This window comes from Microcaecilia unicolor, chromosome 2 (genome assembly GCF_901765095.1).
Source record: "Microcaecilia unicolor chromosome 2, aMicUni1.1, whole genome shotgun sequence".
In the NCBI taxonomy this organism is placed as follows: domain Eukaryota; kingdom Metazoa; phylum Chordata; class Amphibia; order Gymnophiona; family Siphonopidae; genus Microcaecilia; species Microcaecilia unicolor.
The window spans coordinates 296,696,649-296,716,737 of record NC_044032.1 but is presented as its reverse complement, the minus strand read 5'-3'; the positions used below and the strand labels follow the sequence as shown (position 1 = coordinate 296,716,737).

Here is a 20,089-nt window from a genome sequence, read left to right as displayed (position 1 = left end):
TTCCGACACAGTCCTCATCTCCATATCCTCCACAAGGAGGCCATTCCACGCATCCACCACCTTTTCTGTGAAATAGTTTCTCAGATTCCTCCTAAGCCTATTTCCTCTTAACTTGAATCTATGTTCTCTCAATCCAGAGTTTTCCTTTATTTGAGAAAGGCTCACATCCTGTACATTAATACCATTGAGGTATTTAAACTTCTCTATCATATCCCCTTTTCTCCCGCCTCTCTTCCAGCGTATACATGTTGAGGTCCATAAGCCTGTCCCTATATGTTTTATGACAGAGACAGTTTACCAATTTGGTAGCCGCCCTGTCGACCAACTCCATCCTATCTTTCTGTAGGTGCGGTCTCCAGAATTGCACGCAGTACTCCAAATGAGGTCTCACCAGAGACTTATACAAGGGCACTATCACGTCTTTTTTTCCTGCTGGTCATCCCTCTCCTTATGCACCCAAGAATCCTTCTGGCTTTGACTGTCACCTTCTCTACCTGCTTGGCCACCTTAAGATTTTCAAACACAATCACCCCCAAGTCCCGCTCTTCTTTCATGCACAGAAGCACTTCACCCCCTACACTGTACCAGTCCCTTGGATTATTATAACCCTACATTTCTTAGCATTAAATCTTAGTTGCCAATTTTCAGACTATTCTTCAAGTTTCGCTAGATCCTTCCTTATGCCATCCACACCCTCCGGGGTGTCCACCCTATTATAGAGTTTGGTAACATCCACAAAAAGACAAACCTTACCAGACAGCCCTTCCACAATATCACTTACAAAGATGTTAAAAAGGGCCAGTTATTTCTTCTGTAAATTTACATTTTTAAAAATATTAAGTTCCACCTTAAAGTGAAAAACTTTACATCATGATTTATGTAGGACGCCTAAAGCTTCTGAATGCAGGAGAACCAGTAATACACTGCATATTCTAGAATAACCAGCACCTGTTTTACTGTTCTGGGATCTTGCCAGGTGCTTGTGACCTGGATTGGAAACAGGATATTGGGCTTGATGGACCTTCAGTCTGTCCCAGTAAGGCAATGCTTACATGCTTAATCATTTATGGCCTGGAAAAAGCCTGCATAGAAATGTGTGGAGAGATAGCAAAGTGTATATTTATTGTTCACCCAGACATACAGAATGGTATTTTAACAAGAACGTCCAAGTCAATACTGCACTGGTGGTGCTAGTATTTTAGAACGAGATTTGTTGATGGTAGAGCCTGATCTAACATACCTAATATATGAACAGGGCAATAATAGGGACATGGCTGCCAACGTGGTAGCACAGGAACATCCACTGCCCGGCACTGTGAACATTTACACTCACCAGTTTAGTTCCATGAATGTCCATATTTCCTGATGCTGTCACAGACCCCACTACATCTTGCCAGTTTAGCATTCAGGGGGGGCCAGCAACAACTGGAGGGATTAAGTGGGTGACTTCCATTCCTTTCAGTGGAGTGATGCTCAATCACTTAGTCATCAGGGGAAGCAGGTCTAAATGGCAAAGTCCATTTTTTTGGATATAAGACATCTCTTCCCCTTCTGAAATCAGAGATAGACATCCATATTTTGGTTCCTCCCTCGACCCACCCAAAACACACCCCTTCACATATGGACATACTGTATTTTTAGACACCCCTTTCCTGGCTTTATAAAATTGGACATCTAAATGCTGGTTTTTAAATGTCTAACACACAAATACATAATATTGTTTGGTTGGTAGCATACAGTGTGGTGGGCACTCTTGAAGATAAGTAGTCTCTGTTTTGATTATATATATATATATATATAATTTTTGGAGATTATCATTTTTGTCAAGTATTGAATAAAAGTAAAAAATTATTGAGAGACATGTAGGCAAATGACTGATGCTTTCACATAAGCTGTGCGCCCTGAAATAGCTGTGTGGTTATAGCTTGTTCTTATGTATATCTGATGCCAACTTGCCTTCTCGGTACATTCAACAAAAAAGTTTTTGTAATTCATTTACTTTGGGAGTTTGCTACACTTATTTACATTTCTTTTCATTATTATTGACTTATATTAAGGGAGGGTGTGTATATACATATATTTTTGTTTGCCCTTTTACTTTAGTATAGAAACCCAATTAGTAGCAACATTCCATCTACCAATCCCAGGGCAAGCAGTGGCTTCCCCCATGTCCATCTCAATAACAGACAATGGACTTTTCCTTCAGGAACTCGTCCAAACTTTGAATAGGCCTTTAAGGTATAGATATGTAATTTCAAAGTCTATTCAAAGCTATGTTCCATGTGCACCTCTTCTAATATTGCTTCTTATTCATGTATGACAACTTACACATTTAGATAGTCTTGTTTATATATAAAAGCCTTCTAAAATTGCCTCCTTAATGTCTCAAATTCTTTTTTGATATGTTCGGCATTCATCCACATATTCTTGAGTATTGTGCTCTATGACACTTTCATCTAAGAAACATTATGAGAGGCTGAGTTTTGTGGAAACTGATGGCAGTTTTTGCTCATTCTTCTTTAAATTGTATTTGTTTCAAACAAGACTAAACAACAGCAAAACATCAGAGACTCAGAGCAGAAATTAATTGTATTTTATTTTTATAGTAATGCAGTCACAGGGCTGGGTAGGTTTACAACTCATTTTAAACTCTACTTCCAGTGTATACAGCCTTGTACAACATAAAATGCATAATTCCAAGTTATATAACCCAAAGAGGTTACTACAAAGTATGAGGTGGAAGAAGGAATGAAACCTGATTCTCTTATATGAGAAGTACCACAGTGATAAATTGCTGAATAACTAAAGAAATTTTGGTTTTCTGACTGGTTATGCTTGGAAACTGTGCTATAGCACTAATCCTAAGCTAATTACTCCTATTAGTCTTTATTTGGTTTTTGTTTCAACAGGACAAGCTATTCTGTAGCCAACATCATGTTTGTAGTTGGGCAATGGATCCAAACGGAGATAAGTAACTTGTCTCAGATCACAAAGACATTTGGAGGCAGAGGGGAGGATTCAATTCATTTCCTAGGACTTTTGTTAAACTATAGTTCAGTGCTCCAACCATTATTCCTATAGAGACATAATCAAAATCATAGTACATTTGGAAAAAAAAGATGTTCATATAATAACGGATATCATATACAGTGCTCTCAAAAGGACAAGTCAAATGCTTTCAATTAAATATGACTTTTACCGGAATAACTTTACAACATGTTTAACTGTGTGGTATAGGAGAGATGACCAAAAAATGATTGTTTGGATAGTGACCAGAATTCGATACACAAGATCTATTCACTGAAATACTTACAGGTGCAACCTTAAATCAAAATAGTGAATACAGTGAAATTTGGAAAAACTCAAAATAATCACAAAAAAACCCTAAATTGGCTATTCAAAAACAAAACAAAACTCTTAGCTTAGTGGAAGTCTTGTAGCAAAAGCACTCTCTTTCCACACGGCTGCAGTTTATTCCCACAGCACTGCTCCACTTGAACTGGCTGCAGCCATGATTGATTAAGAAAAAAGGTTCCAAGTAATCAGGGGACTTTGCACCAGTTTATTGAGGTCTTGTCCTCCTTTTTTTGAATAGCCAATTTAGGTTTTTTGGTGGTTATTTTGAGTTTTTCAAGCTACAGTGACCATAATTGACATGTCTGTATAAGAAGCGAGATGTTTCCAATCTTCTGTATTCTTGGGAAATCCTTATATCTAAGCACAGCTTTCTGCTATGTTGCCTTTCCTTACAGTTATTTCAGGGCAACCTGAATACAGTCCCACATAAAAGTCAAAATTATTATTGTAAAACCTCTTTTGACAAATCTCAGACTTAATCCATTGGTGGTGGTTCTTACTTATTATGACAAAATCCAAGGTGTCTGCTTTGTCTAAGATGTGATACGAGAATGGTATGGGATTTGCGTTACAAGACGTATGAGGAGAGACTTGCGGACCTGAACATGTATACCCTGGAGGAAAGGAGAAACAGGGGTGATATGATACAGACGTTCAAAATATTTGAAAGGTATTAATCTGCAAACAAACCTTTTCCGGAGATGCGAAGGCAGTAGAACTAGAGGACATGAAATGAGATTGAAGGGGGGCAGACTCAAGAAAAATGTCAGGAAGTATTTTTTCACGGAGAGAGTAGTGGATGCTTGGAATGCCCTCCCGCGGGAGGTGGTGGAAACAAAAACGGTAACGGAATTCAAACATGCGTGGGATAAACATAAAGGAATCCTGCTCAGAAGGAATGGATCCTAAGGAACTTAGACGAGATTGGGTGGCAAAGCCGGTGGCGGGAGACTGAGATGGTGCTGGGCAGACTTATACGGTCTGTGCCAGAGCCGATGGTGGGAGGCAGGACTGGTGGTTTAGAGGCGGGGATAGTGCTGGGCAGACTTATACGGTCTGTGCCCGGAAAAGGACAGGTACAAATCAAGGTAAGGTATACACAAAAAGTAGCACATGTGAGTTTATCTTGTTGGGCAGACTGGATGGACCGCGCAGGTCTTTTTCTGCCGTCATCTACTATGTTACTATGTGTGTTATTGTCAAAGTAGTTCGTAAACAGACACTGAAAGAAAGGGGAAATACTGATTTGTTATACTTTTTTACCCACATAGAGTGGTGTCATTTTTTCTGAGTTCCCAATAGGCACTTATTATTTTTTCTGAGTTACCTATTGGCAGATTTTCAGATGGCGTCTGATGTCACAATAGCCATATCATGCAGATGCAGTGCGCTTGATCAGATGTTGAGGGGAACCCTGGAAAGAGGAGTTGTGGCTGCTCCAAGTACTGTTAATGTTGGTGCTTGTGTACTTGTCTGTGAATAAGTCTAGAGATACTTTTTCTGTACTGACTGGCATGTGTTTTTGATTTGTCAGCAGATCAGCACCTTGACCGAGACCCTGAAGCAGCAGCGCGAAACTCTGGCCATCGTCGGCTCGGGATTAGAGGGCGAAGATAGTGCAGCAGAGCACTCTATGTGGCAAAGAGATCCCCAGACCAGTACAGACTTTAAAGTTAAGTGTCAATATTCATGCTGAGTGCAATATATTAAGGCCTTTTTCATTCCTGAAGTGGTCATTTTTTTGGTTAGTGGAAATTCTCTCTTTTTGAATTTTCTGGTGTAGTATGTACTTTATATGTAAATTAATGGCAAATTTCTCTGTATTTAACACTCAGATGTAAAATGATTCTGTTTTCAAATATTTTAGTACTGTATTGATCACTTGTAAAAAAATAAAGGGTGCATCCTTTAAATGATGTATTTCTATATTGCCCTGTTAGTGTTTTAATGTTATATTCAAAATCAGCACTAACATAATCCATGATCTACATATTGTTCTGCTTGCTACAAAGTGCAGAATATTCTAACACACAGCTATAAAAGTTAATTTACAGGATATGTGCTAATAAAAAATGCCAGTGCCCCCCCCCCTTTTTTTTTTAAATGTCGGATATACCTGTTCTAAGCATTGGAGTCTTTTCTATACGGTAGCAAACAATTTGCTCAGTACTTGCTCTGCTTTATTTTAGTTTCTGGCTTATATTTTGTTCTAATTCATTTTACTCTCTGTGATTTTATGTTGTTGACCTTTATTCTTTTCAGGTAGTCTGCTTTGTTGTAACAATTATTCAACTTTTTAAACAACTGCAAATATTCTAATTTTGCAGTGCAGTCATTAATATAAGCTTACCTGTATTTTTAAATACATTACTCTGCTAAGAAAATTAACGCTGTGTACATAAATTAATTCCAGTAAATGAAAATAGCATACAAATCCCTACTAGAAATAAACATGTAGGCAACACATTCATTTTGTAACCTAGTCTGGTAATACTGCAATGGCAGGAATCCTACATAAGCATTTCCAAATCTCTTTACTTAAATATATATGTTCAACTATCAATACGCTATGAGATTGCCAGCTTAGGAAAGTACAGTCAAAGTGACGGTCCCTTTTGTTCGCTTCAGAATAGCAACTGCTTCCTCATGGGTGACCCCTTCCAAACTCTGCCCATTCACCGCAATAATCTGATCACCTCTCTTCAGGCGTCCATCTTCTGCGGCTGCACCCTAGAAGCATAACAAACTGCTTAGAAGTGCAAACCTATGCATTTCTATATTAACCTGATTGCACTGACTGTACAAAGAACTGTGTAAAAATTAATGACATTGTTAATTTTTGAATACTATCGATAAACTTTCATTCCCCATATTGCCTCTCTGCAACAGATTCTTACTGAGGAAGTAAAATTGGGATTCTCGGTGTCAAAGGTGTCTGCAAATATAGTACTATATACGGATGTTTCTCCTCATTTCTCTTTACTAAGTAGAATCAGTTTCTGCTCATTAAAACCAAACTGAGGCTCATGTGTCAGTTTTGACTGCACATATTTCACCAGTAAAATGGAGGTTATATGCAGTCAACATATTTCTGTCCTTTTCTATTCAGGTAACACGTAAATAAACAAAAACTACAGACTGTAGATATTGCTGTAAACAAACCCAACTATTTTGACTGACACTGTTATATAAAACTGAAACATGCATTTGTATATTCCCATGTACATTATCCATCATAAAAATACACAAGTAGGTCAAGGGATGTAACTTGTAAAACTTATTTACAAAGCTCACAAATGTAATGTATCTCATTAATGTCTCCAAATCTAGATTATTTTTCATGAAATACTGTGGCAGAGAGTGCTGAGGCAATGTGGTAGACTGATAATCATCACTGACTTGTCACCCCAGGCCATGAACTAATAAACCAATTCTTGACCACAAATAATGAAGTACTGTTTATGCCTAAGCATTTACCTTAGCAAATACTGTCTTCACATAAATAGGCAAATCCCCATGAGGGCTTCCATATCCTCCTACAATACTGAAGCCGAGGCCATCAGGTCCTCTGTCCAGAGTAATGGTCTTATACTGGGGAGGTCTACAACAGAGAATATTTAAAAAGTTAGAGGACTGTATTACAGGGCTCAACTGCCTGCAAAGAAAACTCATTTCAGTTATTCCCATCCCCAACTTCAGATGAATGGTGTGGTACCAGGGCTGTCCTTGAAAAGTATATATGGAGTTTACAGTAACATAGTAAATGACAGCAGATAAAGGCCCACATGGTCCATCCAGTCTGCCCAACAAGGCAGCCCGAGCCAAACCCGCTGCTCTGTGTAGGTTACACTTATTCACAACAGAACAGTAACCTAGTGGTTAGTGCAGCGATCTTTGATCCTGGGGAACTGGGTTCGATTCCCACTGCAGTCCCTCCTTGAGACTGTAGGCAAGTCACTTAACCCTCCATTGCTCCAGGTACAAATAAGTACCTGTATATACTATGTAAACCGATTGTAGTTGCAAAAACCACAGAAAGGCAGTATATCAAGTCCCATTCCCTCCCCCCTCCCAATTACAAACAGGGCAGTTGGTGATTCATCACCATGCCAGCCACATATAGGCAGCTATATATGATGCAATCACACAAACTAATAATCCAACAATGTAGCTTTAATTTCAACCTTAAGACGTCTCCAACAACCTCTGGAGTTTGCACCTACAAATTCTGTGGAGACATAGTACCCACCAGGCATGACACTTTGAAAGAAAAACTCTACAAGCCCATAAGCAATTAAAATCAAGACCTCAATCATAACTCCCCTCAGCAGTCTCTTTTTCAAGCTGAAGAGACCTAACCTCTTTAGCCTTTCCTCACACAGAGGCGTTCCATCCTCTTTATCATTTTGGTCGCTCTTCTATGAACCTTTTCTAATTCTGCTATACCTTTTTTGAGATACGTTGACCAGAACTGAATGCAATACTCAAGGTGAGGTCGCACCGTGGAGCGATACAAAGGCATTATAGTATTCTCTGTCTTATTTACCATCCCTTTCCTAATAATTCCTAGCATCCTGTTTGTTTTTTTTCACTGCCGCCGCACAGTGGGCAGAAAATTTCAGCGTATTGTCTACAACATCTAGATCTTTTTCTTGGGTGCTGACCCCCAAAGTAGACCCTAGAATCAGGTAACCATGATTCAGATTATTCTTCCCCATGTGCACTGTGATGAAACAGTAGGTTTTTAAGCCTATAGAACTGTATTATTTCTTGAAGTGTATTTCTCTAGTTTGGCCAGCAGGTGGTGCATGTTTATTTTTAAAGCTGTTGCAGAGGAATGACAGTTCCCTCTTTAGTTAACACACATAAGAACTAACCTGCAGTGCTGTGGCCAGCTACTTTCAAAACTTGGTGGTCTGGGCTCTGATTGGCCCAGGAGCGCAATTCATCTAGGATGTATTCAGTCTTAGCCAGGGAGAAAAGCGAGAAAAATCTCTTTGCTGAGGCCCTGTGAACAGCTATATTTGATAGCCCGTGAGCAGCTCTATGGTCCTGGTCTCCCCAGGCACTATTCTGGTAGTGACTAATTGTTTAGATAGTGTTATAATTGATCCATATTTCAGTTACCTGTTATTGTATGCTGATTGCACCTTTTCTGTTCATTGTTCTAATTTTTCATGACAATAAATATTTTTAGTTTATTGCCTCTGCTTGTCTGGCCTAAGAATCCTGTGGGTGCTTTCTAGGAACTGTGGGACCACTGAGAGTATGGCCTCAGTAATCAATGGGGATAATTTGAGAGTAGCATTTGGGATCTAGTCGGTGGGAGGAGGGTGTTAGTGTAGAGCACAAGCGGCAGGTGCAGGCAGACCTTAGCTATGCTGGGGATAGACCCTCTAAGTGGCTGCGGGGTAGTCTCAGGTGGGCTGCTAGGAGTTTTGTGAGATGCATCACTTTGCATTTGTCCACATTAAATTTTATCTGCCATTTGGATGCCCAGTCTTCCTATTTCTTAAGGTCTTCCCGCAATTTTTCACAATCTGCATACATTTTAACAACCTTGAATAGTATTGTGTCATCTGCAAATGTAATCACCTCACTTGTTCTAATTTCCAGATCATTTATAAATATATTAAACAGCACCGGGCCCGGTACAGATCTCTGTGGCACTCCATTACTCATCCTCCTCCATTGACAGAAATGACCATTTATCCCTACCCACTTTCTGTCCAATAAACAATTCCTAATCCACAACAGAACACTGCTTCCTATATCCCATGACTCCTTAATTTTCTCAGGAGTCTCTCATGAGTGGGAACAGAAAATATATTTTCTGGTTTTAGCAGTGGTGTACCAAGGGGGGGCGGTGGGGGCGGTCTGCCCCCGGGAGGACGCCGCTGGGGCGGGGGGGGGGGGGGGGTGCCACGTGTCTGTCTGTTCCGTTCGTTCCGTCCTCCCTCTGCCCCGGAACACGTTACTTCCTGTTCCGGGGCAGAGGGAGAATGGAACGAGCGAAGCAGACAGGCGCGCGGCACACCCCCAGCAGGTAAAAATGCACCCGGGGGGGGGGGGGGGGGGGTGTGTCCTTTCACCGGGGGGAGGTGTCCTTTCACTGGGGGGTGGGGGGGGGGTCACAATGCACCCGGGGGGGGGGGGGGGGGGGAGAGAGCGCATCGGCGATCTGCCCCGGGTGTCAGCCACCCTAGGAACGCCACTGGGTTTTAGGGAAGATTTGAAAACCAGGCATGGAAGTTGGGATTTGCCAAATCACTCAGTTGCCCAGATACAATGTTTCATAACTGCTTCCTTACTAACAGGAAACAGGGTATGGAGTTTCCTGTATTATCTTAATACCACTAGACCTTTTAGTGCATCCATATATTTGAGGTAGTCAAAAAGGGGTACAACCGGGTTCACCCTCAACCTACAACTCTATAGGAATGGCCTTTGACATTATGTAAACAAAATCAGTTAGGGATATACTCAGTGGGGAACTATTCCTAGGCTGTGGCATAGAGTGCTTAAACATGGAAATCAGAAGAGTATACTTCAGATCCAAATTTGTTTGCCCTATATGATGATCTCAAATAGCCTTCTGAGCATGAGTGTACACATTTCAGATCTTTAATGGATCATGTTTCAGTATTAAAAGTAGATTCTCAGAAAAAGTTGCCTGACTGTTGAAAAGCTATGGCAGAGGGAACATTCCTAATTTGCCTATAATGAACCCCCCCCCCCTTTTTTTTTTTACAGAGAGCACATCAAAACATCCTTAATAGAGCTGAATCGTTCATGACAGGTGCACTGTACACTGGTTACCAACACAGGTAGTGAGTCACTTGACACAACAAGGAGAGCTTAGTTCACTGATGCAAGCACAAGCTGGTCAATGCTTTCAGAATGAGAAACAGACAGTAAATATGTTTAGATGGTAGGGGGTGGGGTTGGTGGACTATTGATGTCTAATAGTGGCTCTTTGGTTGTGTGTGTGAATAGGTCTATCTTATCAGTAATGGATTTATTTTCTTTCTTTTAATATGTTATGTTGATTTGTAAACCGTCAAGACTTTAAGATTTGCGGTATATCAAGTGTTAATAAACCTAAACCTTCACTAACAGATGCATTAGCACATATGTTTACCCATAGGGAGCATGGCTTTTGGAATCTCCCTCATTATCTGTGTATGTATTATATCTATCTATATTTATATAATCTACTTATGCATTTTAATAGGATCTTTCAGGGGAAGGAGTGGTATTAAGAGTGACAGAAGCTTGGAGTCTGAAAGTTAATGGAGGGGGAGGGGGTGTAAGGCAGAAGATTCACCTAAGGAAATATCTCTGCACATCTGGTACACACTATACAAATGATTAACAATAAGAATGATAATAGGTGTGACCTATCATTTTTGTTGGGGACTTATTTGAAGTCTACTGACATTATATTATTATTCCTAGTTTAGGTAATGATGCATTGTGCTCTTGTTTGGTGAAGACAGTTCTTGGCTTGAGATATCATCCAGAGCATCTATAAATTACAATGAGGGTGGTTGTCTTAGATGGGAATCAGAGACATGACCCTTGAAAACACCAACATCTCTGTGACAATCTACTACTACTACTTAACATTTCTAGAGTGCTACTAGGGTTACGTAGCGCTGTACAAAATAAACAAAGAAGGACGGTCCCTGCTCAAAGGAGCTTACAATCTGCACAGATCTGTTGGCTTTTGCCTTAAAACTGTCTTTGACTAGCCAATATTCCATATAGGTAAGCATACACATTCCCAATCTATGATGGTGATATCATAATATCCAGTAAAGCACCTGTGAAGAGAGACAGGTTTTTTGCCACATGAAGAAACAACATATGTTACTGACAGAATGAAAATCTATGATCAAGACTTTATAATCATATCAACATATGATTATAAAGTCTTGATCATAGATCTTCATTCTGTCAAGATACTTCTCAGCTCCATGAACATCATAAGAGATAGGAGATCCTTAAAACATTACTTCCTTAGGCAGATGTCAGCAACTGCACTTCACAGGGTCAGCATTTGGGGGGGGGGGGGGGGGGGCATACAGGGAAGCTGCCCTGGGCCCTGCGGTCCAGGCATCTCTTCCCCTTCTCCCCACCACAGTCCGTCTCCTCCTCTTTTCCCCTCACCTTCCCGATCTTCTTTAAAAATGTATTTCCCTTCTCAGAGGGGCCCCGGTGCGGCCATCCTCACAAGCTACCTCTATCTACCCTGAAGCTTTCCCTATCTACCATGATCTGCCCCCTTCTGACACAATTTCCTGTTTCCACCTGGGCAAATTGCAGGCGACAAAGAGGGAAAGCTTCGAGGCAGCTTGTGAGGATGGGGCTCCTCTGAGAAGGGAAATACATTTTTTAAAGGCAACCACAAGGTGAGGGGGAGAGAGGGAGACGGATTGTGATGGTAAGAAGAGTAAGAGATGCCTGGACCATGTATAGTTGCAATGCAGGTGAGGATACTAGTGGGGAGGGGGAATTGAGGATCAGGGCCCCCCTCCTTAATTTCTGCCCTGGGCCCCACCATGTCCAAAACTGGTTCACTCCCTCATCTCCCCAGCATATTTCCCCTACCAGTCCAGGCTGCTTCCAGCATACCTTCTCATTCTGGGCTTCTGCTTTGACTATCCTCTTCCACCCTGCTTGGTGTTCCTGATGCCTGTCTCTTTCCCTGCAGCTTTCTCCCTCATCCTACATGGTGTTTCAATAACTGTGTGCTGTCTGTTCTATGTATGTACATTATACTGCACAGAGCACCCCTTCTCAGCCGGAATCAGAAAACATCGATGGAGAGAAAGTTACCACAGTTGTCATCTATTAGACATATTATATACATATGTAATAATGTAACATAGAAGGCTCTGAAAAATACATGATAGATGCTTACCCTAAATCATCCTGAAAAATGGTGCTTGAAGTCAGACCAGAAAAACCGAGGCTGGATCCAGCTGGTTCTTGTTGCTGGCTAGTTATTACACTGACATCACCTCCAGCTACCACCTTGGAATTGTAAATAGAAGAATTACAACAAAGAAAGCAAAGATATGATAGTACAGAAGTATAGCAGTAAAACTTCAATAGCTGAAGACTTATTTACGTTAAGTTGAAATATTCTAATTTCACTTTTACCTTTCACATTACAATAATCACCAATAATGTAGGACAATAAAGTATAAACAAAGGTTTCAAATCGTACAACCACCTCAACTTCCGGAAATCACTAAAGACCAACCTGTTCGAAAAGGAATACCCTACTAACCCAACTTAAGTGTCTGAACCCAGCAACACAAAGAAACCAAAACTTGTAATGAACACTATGAACACTATACAACTCCTCTTCTGTACGACTCCCTAATGTGTCTGTAACACATTTATCTCATTGACAATACAACACTTTGTATTTGTTTCATCACCGGAGGTGGCTAACGCCTCACGGTACTATGTAAGCCACATTGAGCCTGCAAATACATGGGAAAATGTGGGGTACAAATGTAACAAATAAATAAATACATTTAAGGTTCTATAAACTCCTATCCTATATATAAGAAAACCCCCCAGTGTCCTTAATATTAATCATGCATATTGGTATTACTGTTACTGTTAATAGATCTTCAGGAATTATAGTTTTATGTGTTCTAAAATTAATCAGAAACCTAGGCCACAAATCTATACACTATTCCACCAAAATCATAAACCACCAAGTTCAAGTGTCAATTTTAGTCCTAATACTACTACTAAGTATTAATGAACAACCCTTGCTGGTGTTGCTTTATTCCTAACTCTTGATTAGTTAGCCTCATTTAATGTGTAATTGTCTATCCAAACCAGGACTACATGTCTTAGGGGGTATGTAAATGATGATACATGCTTTTAACGGGTTTCTCCAAGGATAATGGTTCACCAGTCACACAACTGGATGATGCATTCTCTTCCTGAGCTTTCAAGGAGCTTCTTCAGTTCCAGTAAAGTGTAGCAGTTCATGTGCAGCCATGGGCCCATAGCTTAACTCATTCCTCTCATTAAGCCAATGAATTCAGCTCCAGAAGGGAAAGTGATTGGTGAACTACTGTCCTCAAAGACTACCCATTACAATAAGTAGCTTAATTAATTAATTTTGAGGGCAAGTCTAGCAAAAAGTGTGTTACCCTAAGGATATGCTCAAAATAAAGCTGGGAAAACTTAATGACCACCCAAACTTGCAAAATCTTTTCATCAACAGAGGCTGAACTTAAATTGGCTTACCAATGCAGGCTGTGGTATTAGGAAAATTGACATACCACTCTAAGGTTAAACCCACTTGGGGATAAATGAAGGATATGCAATCTATCTAAACTGGTACAATCCAATTTTTACATGATTATCTCAGTCTTGGGAAGGAGAACCTAGGTTGCCTTTCTGAGGTTTTTAGGTCACCACAGGTAAAAGGTGATGGCTCTCTCGCAATCGGAAGTGTACCTATCAAATTCAAGAAATATGTTGATAGGTTAGATCAATGCCTCCCAAGTTCAGTACTGGAGTATCTCTTGCCAGTCAGGTTTTTAGGATTTCTACAATAAATATGCATGAACTTGATTTGCATATACTGCCTTCATTATATGCAAATCTCTTTCATGCATATTCATTGTGGATATCCTGACAACTTGACTGGCAAGAAGTATTCCAGGACTGGTCTTGGGAAACACTGTTCAGAACCTTGCACTCACAACCAGGGCTGTGAAGTCAGAGTCAGAAGCAAAACTTACTGTTTTGCCACCTTGGGATAATCAGATATGAACATGCTGAAGTCCCTTTCCTGCTTGGTGACCAACATTATTTCTGTCCTCATTATATAATATTTCCCTGAATTTCTACATCCTAACGCATGATCCTGTATTTTCCATAATTTCTGCATATTTCAAATGCAGGAGCTGTACCTCCTCCTACATGTCAATTTTGATTGCTTCCATTAAAACACTAGGCAAGAAAATACTTACTGCCTCTAATTCTTAAAATCATGAAGTACTGTTTATTTTTCTAGTGAAATAATTGCATATTCAATGTGCCAGGCTGACCACACTGGAAATCATAATCTTTCTATCCAGATCCAGAGCCTGGCAGTGTAGGTGTTGTATAGTGCCTCAAAACCATCTAGAAGAATCATATTTTAATTGAGATGGTGGTTCAATTGTCCTGCTGATTAATTTTTCATCTGTAAGGACTGCTCACTAGGGTGCCAATTATTGCCAGCTGTGTTTTTTTCCTTACAAGTATCACATTCTACCTTTGGAAACCAAAGGCACCTCATCAATACATTTCACATGAATCACACAAAGGACCTGAAGTACATAACATCAAAGAAATCATTTAGCAAAATAAGGGCCTCTTTTATAAAGTTGCGCTGCTGATTCTCAGTGTGGCAAATGAGAGGAAGCCCATTCAATCCCTATGGGCTTCCTCTCATTTGCTGCATGGGAATCGCTAGAACAGCTTTGTAAAAGAAGTCCTCCTTAATAAAAATAGACACCCAGGGGGTAATTTTCCATGAGCACCTAGTATTAGGAGGTAAGTGCAAATGCCAGTATTTTAGCCACTTACACACATAAATGACTATTAATGCATGTAAGTGACATAAAATACCGATTTGAATGAAAGCAAGCATGAAAATTTCAAGGGTTTGCACTTACGTGTGTAGATTATAAAATTCCTTAATTTATGGTTATATGTGTGTAAAGTACATGCTAGTATTTACACCAGCCAAAGAGGTGATGCACATGCCAGCACTTACATGCACATGTGTTCTTTGGCACCTACATTAGTATTTTATAAAGGAGACATAAAAAAGGAATGTTAAAACATACAGTATGTTAACTAGGTGTGACCATAAAATTCCCCTTCATGCCGTCTGGTTCTGTTTACTAGTTACACCATACAATTCTTTTACTCTCATCAATTACAAAACCAATTTAGCTAACCTAGATCAAGCTGTATTCTGTATGCATCACATACAATCAAAATATCCATTTGTAAACCATTTCAAAGTCTGATTCTGTGTTTCTTGATCCAAGATGAAGAAATAGCTAAGTTTTCCTCTTATAGATTTGCTCTGTGGTATCTTAGACTAAGGATCCTGTTTAGTAAAGTGTGGTAAAGTTCCACACGCACTGCACTTTAACGGGGAAAGTTACTGCATGGTAAGTGCAAAGGCTATGCGGTAACTGTTGAGAGCATGCCCAACTCATCCTCTGCCGTTATTACACAAAAGGGTATTTGTTGTGCGTTTTTCCCCAAATAGGCATAGATATGCTTAATGCCTCCTCTTCAGGAGGTGGTAAGTGTACTCATGCTAATTGCACAGGTGACACTGTGCAGTAAGTACTATGTGCTAACTGTAATGTGCAGTCCATGCCCATTCTCCGTCAATTCCCTGGCCTGTAACACGGCATGAAATTAACACACAAATTAGCATGTGCTGTTGTGCCAGTGTGGTAACAGTTACTGTATCCATACATTAACTAACATTTAGCAAACATACCCCTAAGAAAAGCATAATTTACCTTGTCTACTGACATGACATTCATGGAAGGAATTTACTTGCAAAAGATCAAGATACAATTCTTCTTACTAGATGTTTTGATTAAAGCATTTATGTTTTTATTTTGCAGTCCCAAAATAAATTTTATCTGAAATGTTTCTACCAGGAACCTTCTTACCTGTAGTTCAATAGTGCCTGTAGCATTTTTCAATAAACTGACAGCCTTGGAGTGTGTCATGCCGTCAGTGGATGTTCCGCAAATACTCACAATCCTATCTCCAACCTTTGGGGTGGGGGAAGACAATTGTAAATTCTTGCTCAGTATTGTGAAATCATGTCATACCCATTAACATTCTATTGCAGATGATAAGTTTTTGAAAGAGAATGGTGGGTTCTCATTATCGAAAAACACTAAATATAAGAAAACAGAACTCTGATGTACATGTTAAATGAACGCATTGGAGTTGATATTCTAAAGGAGTTAGCCATATCAATGCTTTTATTTTTTTCTAAATTTGGGGCTAGCTAGCGTATTACTTCTAAGCTAGACAACTTGATTTTCAGCCAAAAGTTACCCATTTAGAAAAAGCTGGGGTGAGTTAACAGATAGTGATGATTTTAAGCTGCTATCTGTTTAAGTTTACCCATTTATGTAAGACTGCATGGTCTAACAAAAAGATACAGCAAAGTATTTCTGTAGCAAGGGTTCTCTGAAGACAACAGAATATAAATGCTCAAACATGGGTGAAGTGATCAGAAAGGTTATCATGCATATGTATGGTTATGCATGGTTACTCATTTTGTTTATAGCCATACAGTTGCTAGAAGTCTTGACCTACAAGAGGCAAGTGGATATCATGGGCACTTGTACCCTGCTGTTTTCAGAGAACACCTGCTATAGGCAAGTAACTTTGCATTTTCCATGGACAAACTAACACATGGGAAGTCTTCTTTTGTAATCTAATATGTGAAGCACAGCTCCTCCCTCATGTTGAGACCATCAAAGGAAGTTTTTTTTTTCAACAAAGTTGATACCAAAGACATTGTGCTGCAGGAGGCTTCAAATAAAGCATGCTCTACATATATTGTCAAATAATGATGAATACAATTTGCTCACTTCTCCAAGATGGTGGGATACACCAATTGCACTAACATGGTGTAGAAACTACCTAAGCAGTTTTGACCTTCTGATAGGCTGACTCTGAGCCAGAAGGCCCAGCGATTCTTCCTCAGAAAGCCCTCTGCTCATTATTACTACAATCTCAACAACAGGCTGTAAGACCTAGAGGGTAATACTAGGATGGGATTTATGATCCTTGGTTTAGAGTTATTTGGCTTGGAGAAGGTCCTTGCATAATGCATTCTCTGACAAATATTAAGAAAGGGAATCACACCTATCTCAGTCAGTGTGGTATAATAACGATGAGGTTCTGATTTCATTATGTTTTTTGCTATCATAGATAGAAGAAAGAAGGTGGCTTAAGAACATAAGAATAGCCATACTGGGTCAGACCAATGGTCCATCTAGCCTAGTACCCTGCTTCCAACAGTGGCCAATTTAGGTTACAAGTACCTGACAGAATTCCAAACAGTAGCAAGACTCATGCTACCGATCCCAGGGACAAGTAGTGGCTTTCCCTATGTTTATCTCAATAGCAGACTATGGGCATTTCCTCCAGGAACTTGTCCAAACCTTTTTTAAGCCCAGATACACCAGGGGCGTAGCCAGACCTCAAGGTGGGAGGGGGCCAGAGCCCGAAGTTGGGGACACATTTTGAGTGCCATCCCTCCACCGCCACGCCTCACCCCCCCCCCCCCACCGCTTCACCTCGCCCCCTCACAAACAAATATCTTTGCTGGTGGGGGTCCCCAACTCCTTAAACTTCTTCAGCACGGTCTCCGGCGCAGCCGCGTTCACTGCCTGCCCCCTGCTCTTCTTTCTCCTTGCTCCTCCTGTGCATGCTGACGCTCAGAAAGAAAAGCAGGGGGCAGGCAGTGAACACGGCTGCGCCGGAGACCGTGCTGAAGGCTTCAGCTGGCGGGGGGGGGGGGGGGGGGTTGGGGATCCCAGTCAGCCAAACCAGGGGCCCGGATGAAATTTGTGGGGGCCCAGGCCCCCGTGGCCTCCCATAGCTACACCCCTGAGATACACTATACACTAACCGTTGATACCACATCCTCCGGCAATGAGTTCCAGAGCTTAACTATTCATTGAGTGAAAAAATAAAATAGTACCATATAGCTTCCTTGAGTGCCCCCTAGTCTTTACACTTTCTGAAAGAGTAAGAAAACTGATTTATGTTTACCTGTTCTACACTACTATGTTAAAGACAGACATACATGCTATTACTATACTAATGTAATAATACACATTTTATATTTTTCCAAATTTTGTGCCTTGTTTTGATTATGATTTTAAATCAAGAGCTTCTTCTGCATAGAACTGCTTGCAAATTTGGTCAGTGGAAATTTCTGCACATAGGCTGAAAATTTTGCATACAAGACATCAGTTCTTAGAGGGATATTGCTAGTATTTATCTGCTAGGGTATCTTCACTTCCTGTCAAACAAGTGACCCTTAGGATCATCATATGAAAAACAACTTGGTTCACAATAAAGGCAATTCTATAACTGGACATCCACACTGAAGCACCAGTTATGCATGTAAATGTTTAGAATACCATCACTTTCCCAGATAAGTGTACAATTATGTGCGTAAGTGGCACCAAAATGTTATTCTGTAAGAGCATTTGTTAATGGCATAGCACTGAAATGCAAGGAGAAATTATCATGGAGCATGAGAGGGGTATGGACGATGCTGCCACTTATGTTAAGAATCTGCAGTTATGCCAAGACCATGGCTGCTGCAATTGCAGGTGCCTATATTTGTTCCTGATTTGCATTAGGACAATTTTAGTCTCCACCATCTGGACCAGTTCCACCCAGTTTATATCCTTCAGAAGGTACAAACTCCAGAATTACACATAGAACTCCAAAGTAAGGTCTCAACAGAGGCTATACAGAGGCATTCTCACATCCATTTCCTTGCTGGCCATTTTCCTCTCTTCGCACCCAAGCTTTCTTCTGGCTGTTACTGTCATGTGAAGGCTCATTTTACACAGAACGTACAAATCAAGTCTGAGATGTTCAGGTTGGGATGTGCTCAGTATGAAAAGTATTTTAGAAATGGCTCTCTATATATTTGTGAGCACATACATGAAGCAGCCAATTTAAGAATACACACATAGATAAAACTAATGGCATGAAACCACAAATACCACATTTAAGTGGCAGCATTCATATGAGTCAGCTGCCCCATTTTACAAACCTACATATGTAAATGCCTCCAATTAAGTAATGAAGCTCCGGTTTATTTATTTCTTGGCATTTGCTAACTTGCTGATCAAAGCAATTTTACAATTTTAAAAACAAAAGATAAAAATGGATGGAAAAGAAAGTACAAAAAATGACAAGAAAGAACAATAATCATACAACATGGAGAAGTACAGGGAAGAAATTGGGAGAAGGCGGCAAAAGGGAGAAAGAGTACGGTGAAAAGCAAAGAAATAAAATAAGGGGTTAACTGAATGACAGGAGTCCTACAAGCAATTTAGGTAGCATCAAAAGCGCAGTGAAAGAGACAAGTTTTAAGGGCTATTTTATATTTTTCAAGTGAGAATTCAGCTCAAACGTGGGGAGGCAAAGAGTTCCATACAGTGGGTGCAGCAAAAAAGAAGGCATGATGTCTGGCAGATTCCAAAAGAGCTTGTTTCGGGCCAGGTAGGACTAGGTAATGGTCGTTTAACAAACAAAGTAACCGGGTTGGAGAATATGGAATTTTAAAGGAAGACAGATATGGCAGTAACCCTGTCTTGCCTTGAAGGTCAGCATACAAAGCTTGAATGATATATGCTGCTCAATTGGAAGCCAATGGGCGCTGTGGAGTAGAGGGGAAACATGATCAAGCCATTGGGCATGGCAAAGGAGTCTAACTGCAGTATTTTGAAGGCGCCTCAATTTTTTGTGTAAAGCACTTGCCAAAATGAGCAGTTAAAAAAACATTGTAAGTGGCTTTGAACTGGGGTAAAACCCAAAGGAAATATTTTACCCCATAGACAATTACTCCCTTTGTGAAACGAGGAATACATGTGTAGATCTGTGCCTCAAGCAAGCCCTGCCCAAA

General features: G+C 40.3%; 1 protein-coding gene across 2 annotated transcripts in view; it reads right to left on the bottom strand.

The window, feature by feature from the left end:
• Positions 1–4,551: 4,551 nt before the first annotated feature.
• The window catches only part of MPDZ (multiple PDZ domain crumbs cell polarity complex component), a 571,809-nt gene continuing 556,271 nt past the window's right edge, over positions 4,552–20,089 (bottom strand). For both annotated transcript variants that reach the window (XM_030194291.1, XM_030194292.1), the window contains 4 exons: positions 16,086–16,190; positions 12,284–12,396; positions 6,835–6,958; positions 4,552–6,087 (listed from right to left, as the gene is read on the bottom strand). In XM_030194291.1, the coding sequence (XP_030050151.1) occupies positions 5,941–6,087; positions 6,835–6,958; positions 12,284–12,396; positions 16,086–16,190 (489 nt within the window). In that variant the 3' untranslated portion in view covers positions 4,552–5,940. The remainder of the gene's footprint in view (positions 6,088–6,834; positions 6,959–12,283; positions 12,397–16,085; positions 16,191–20,089) is intronic.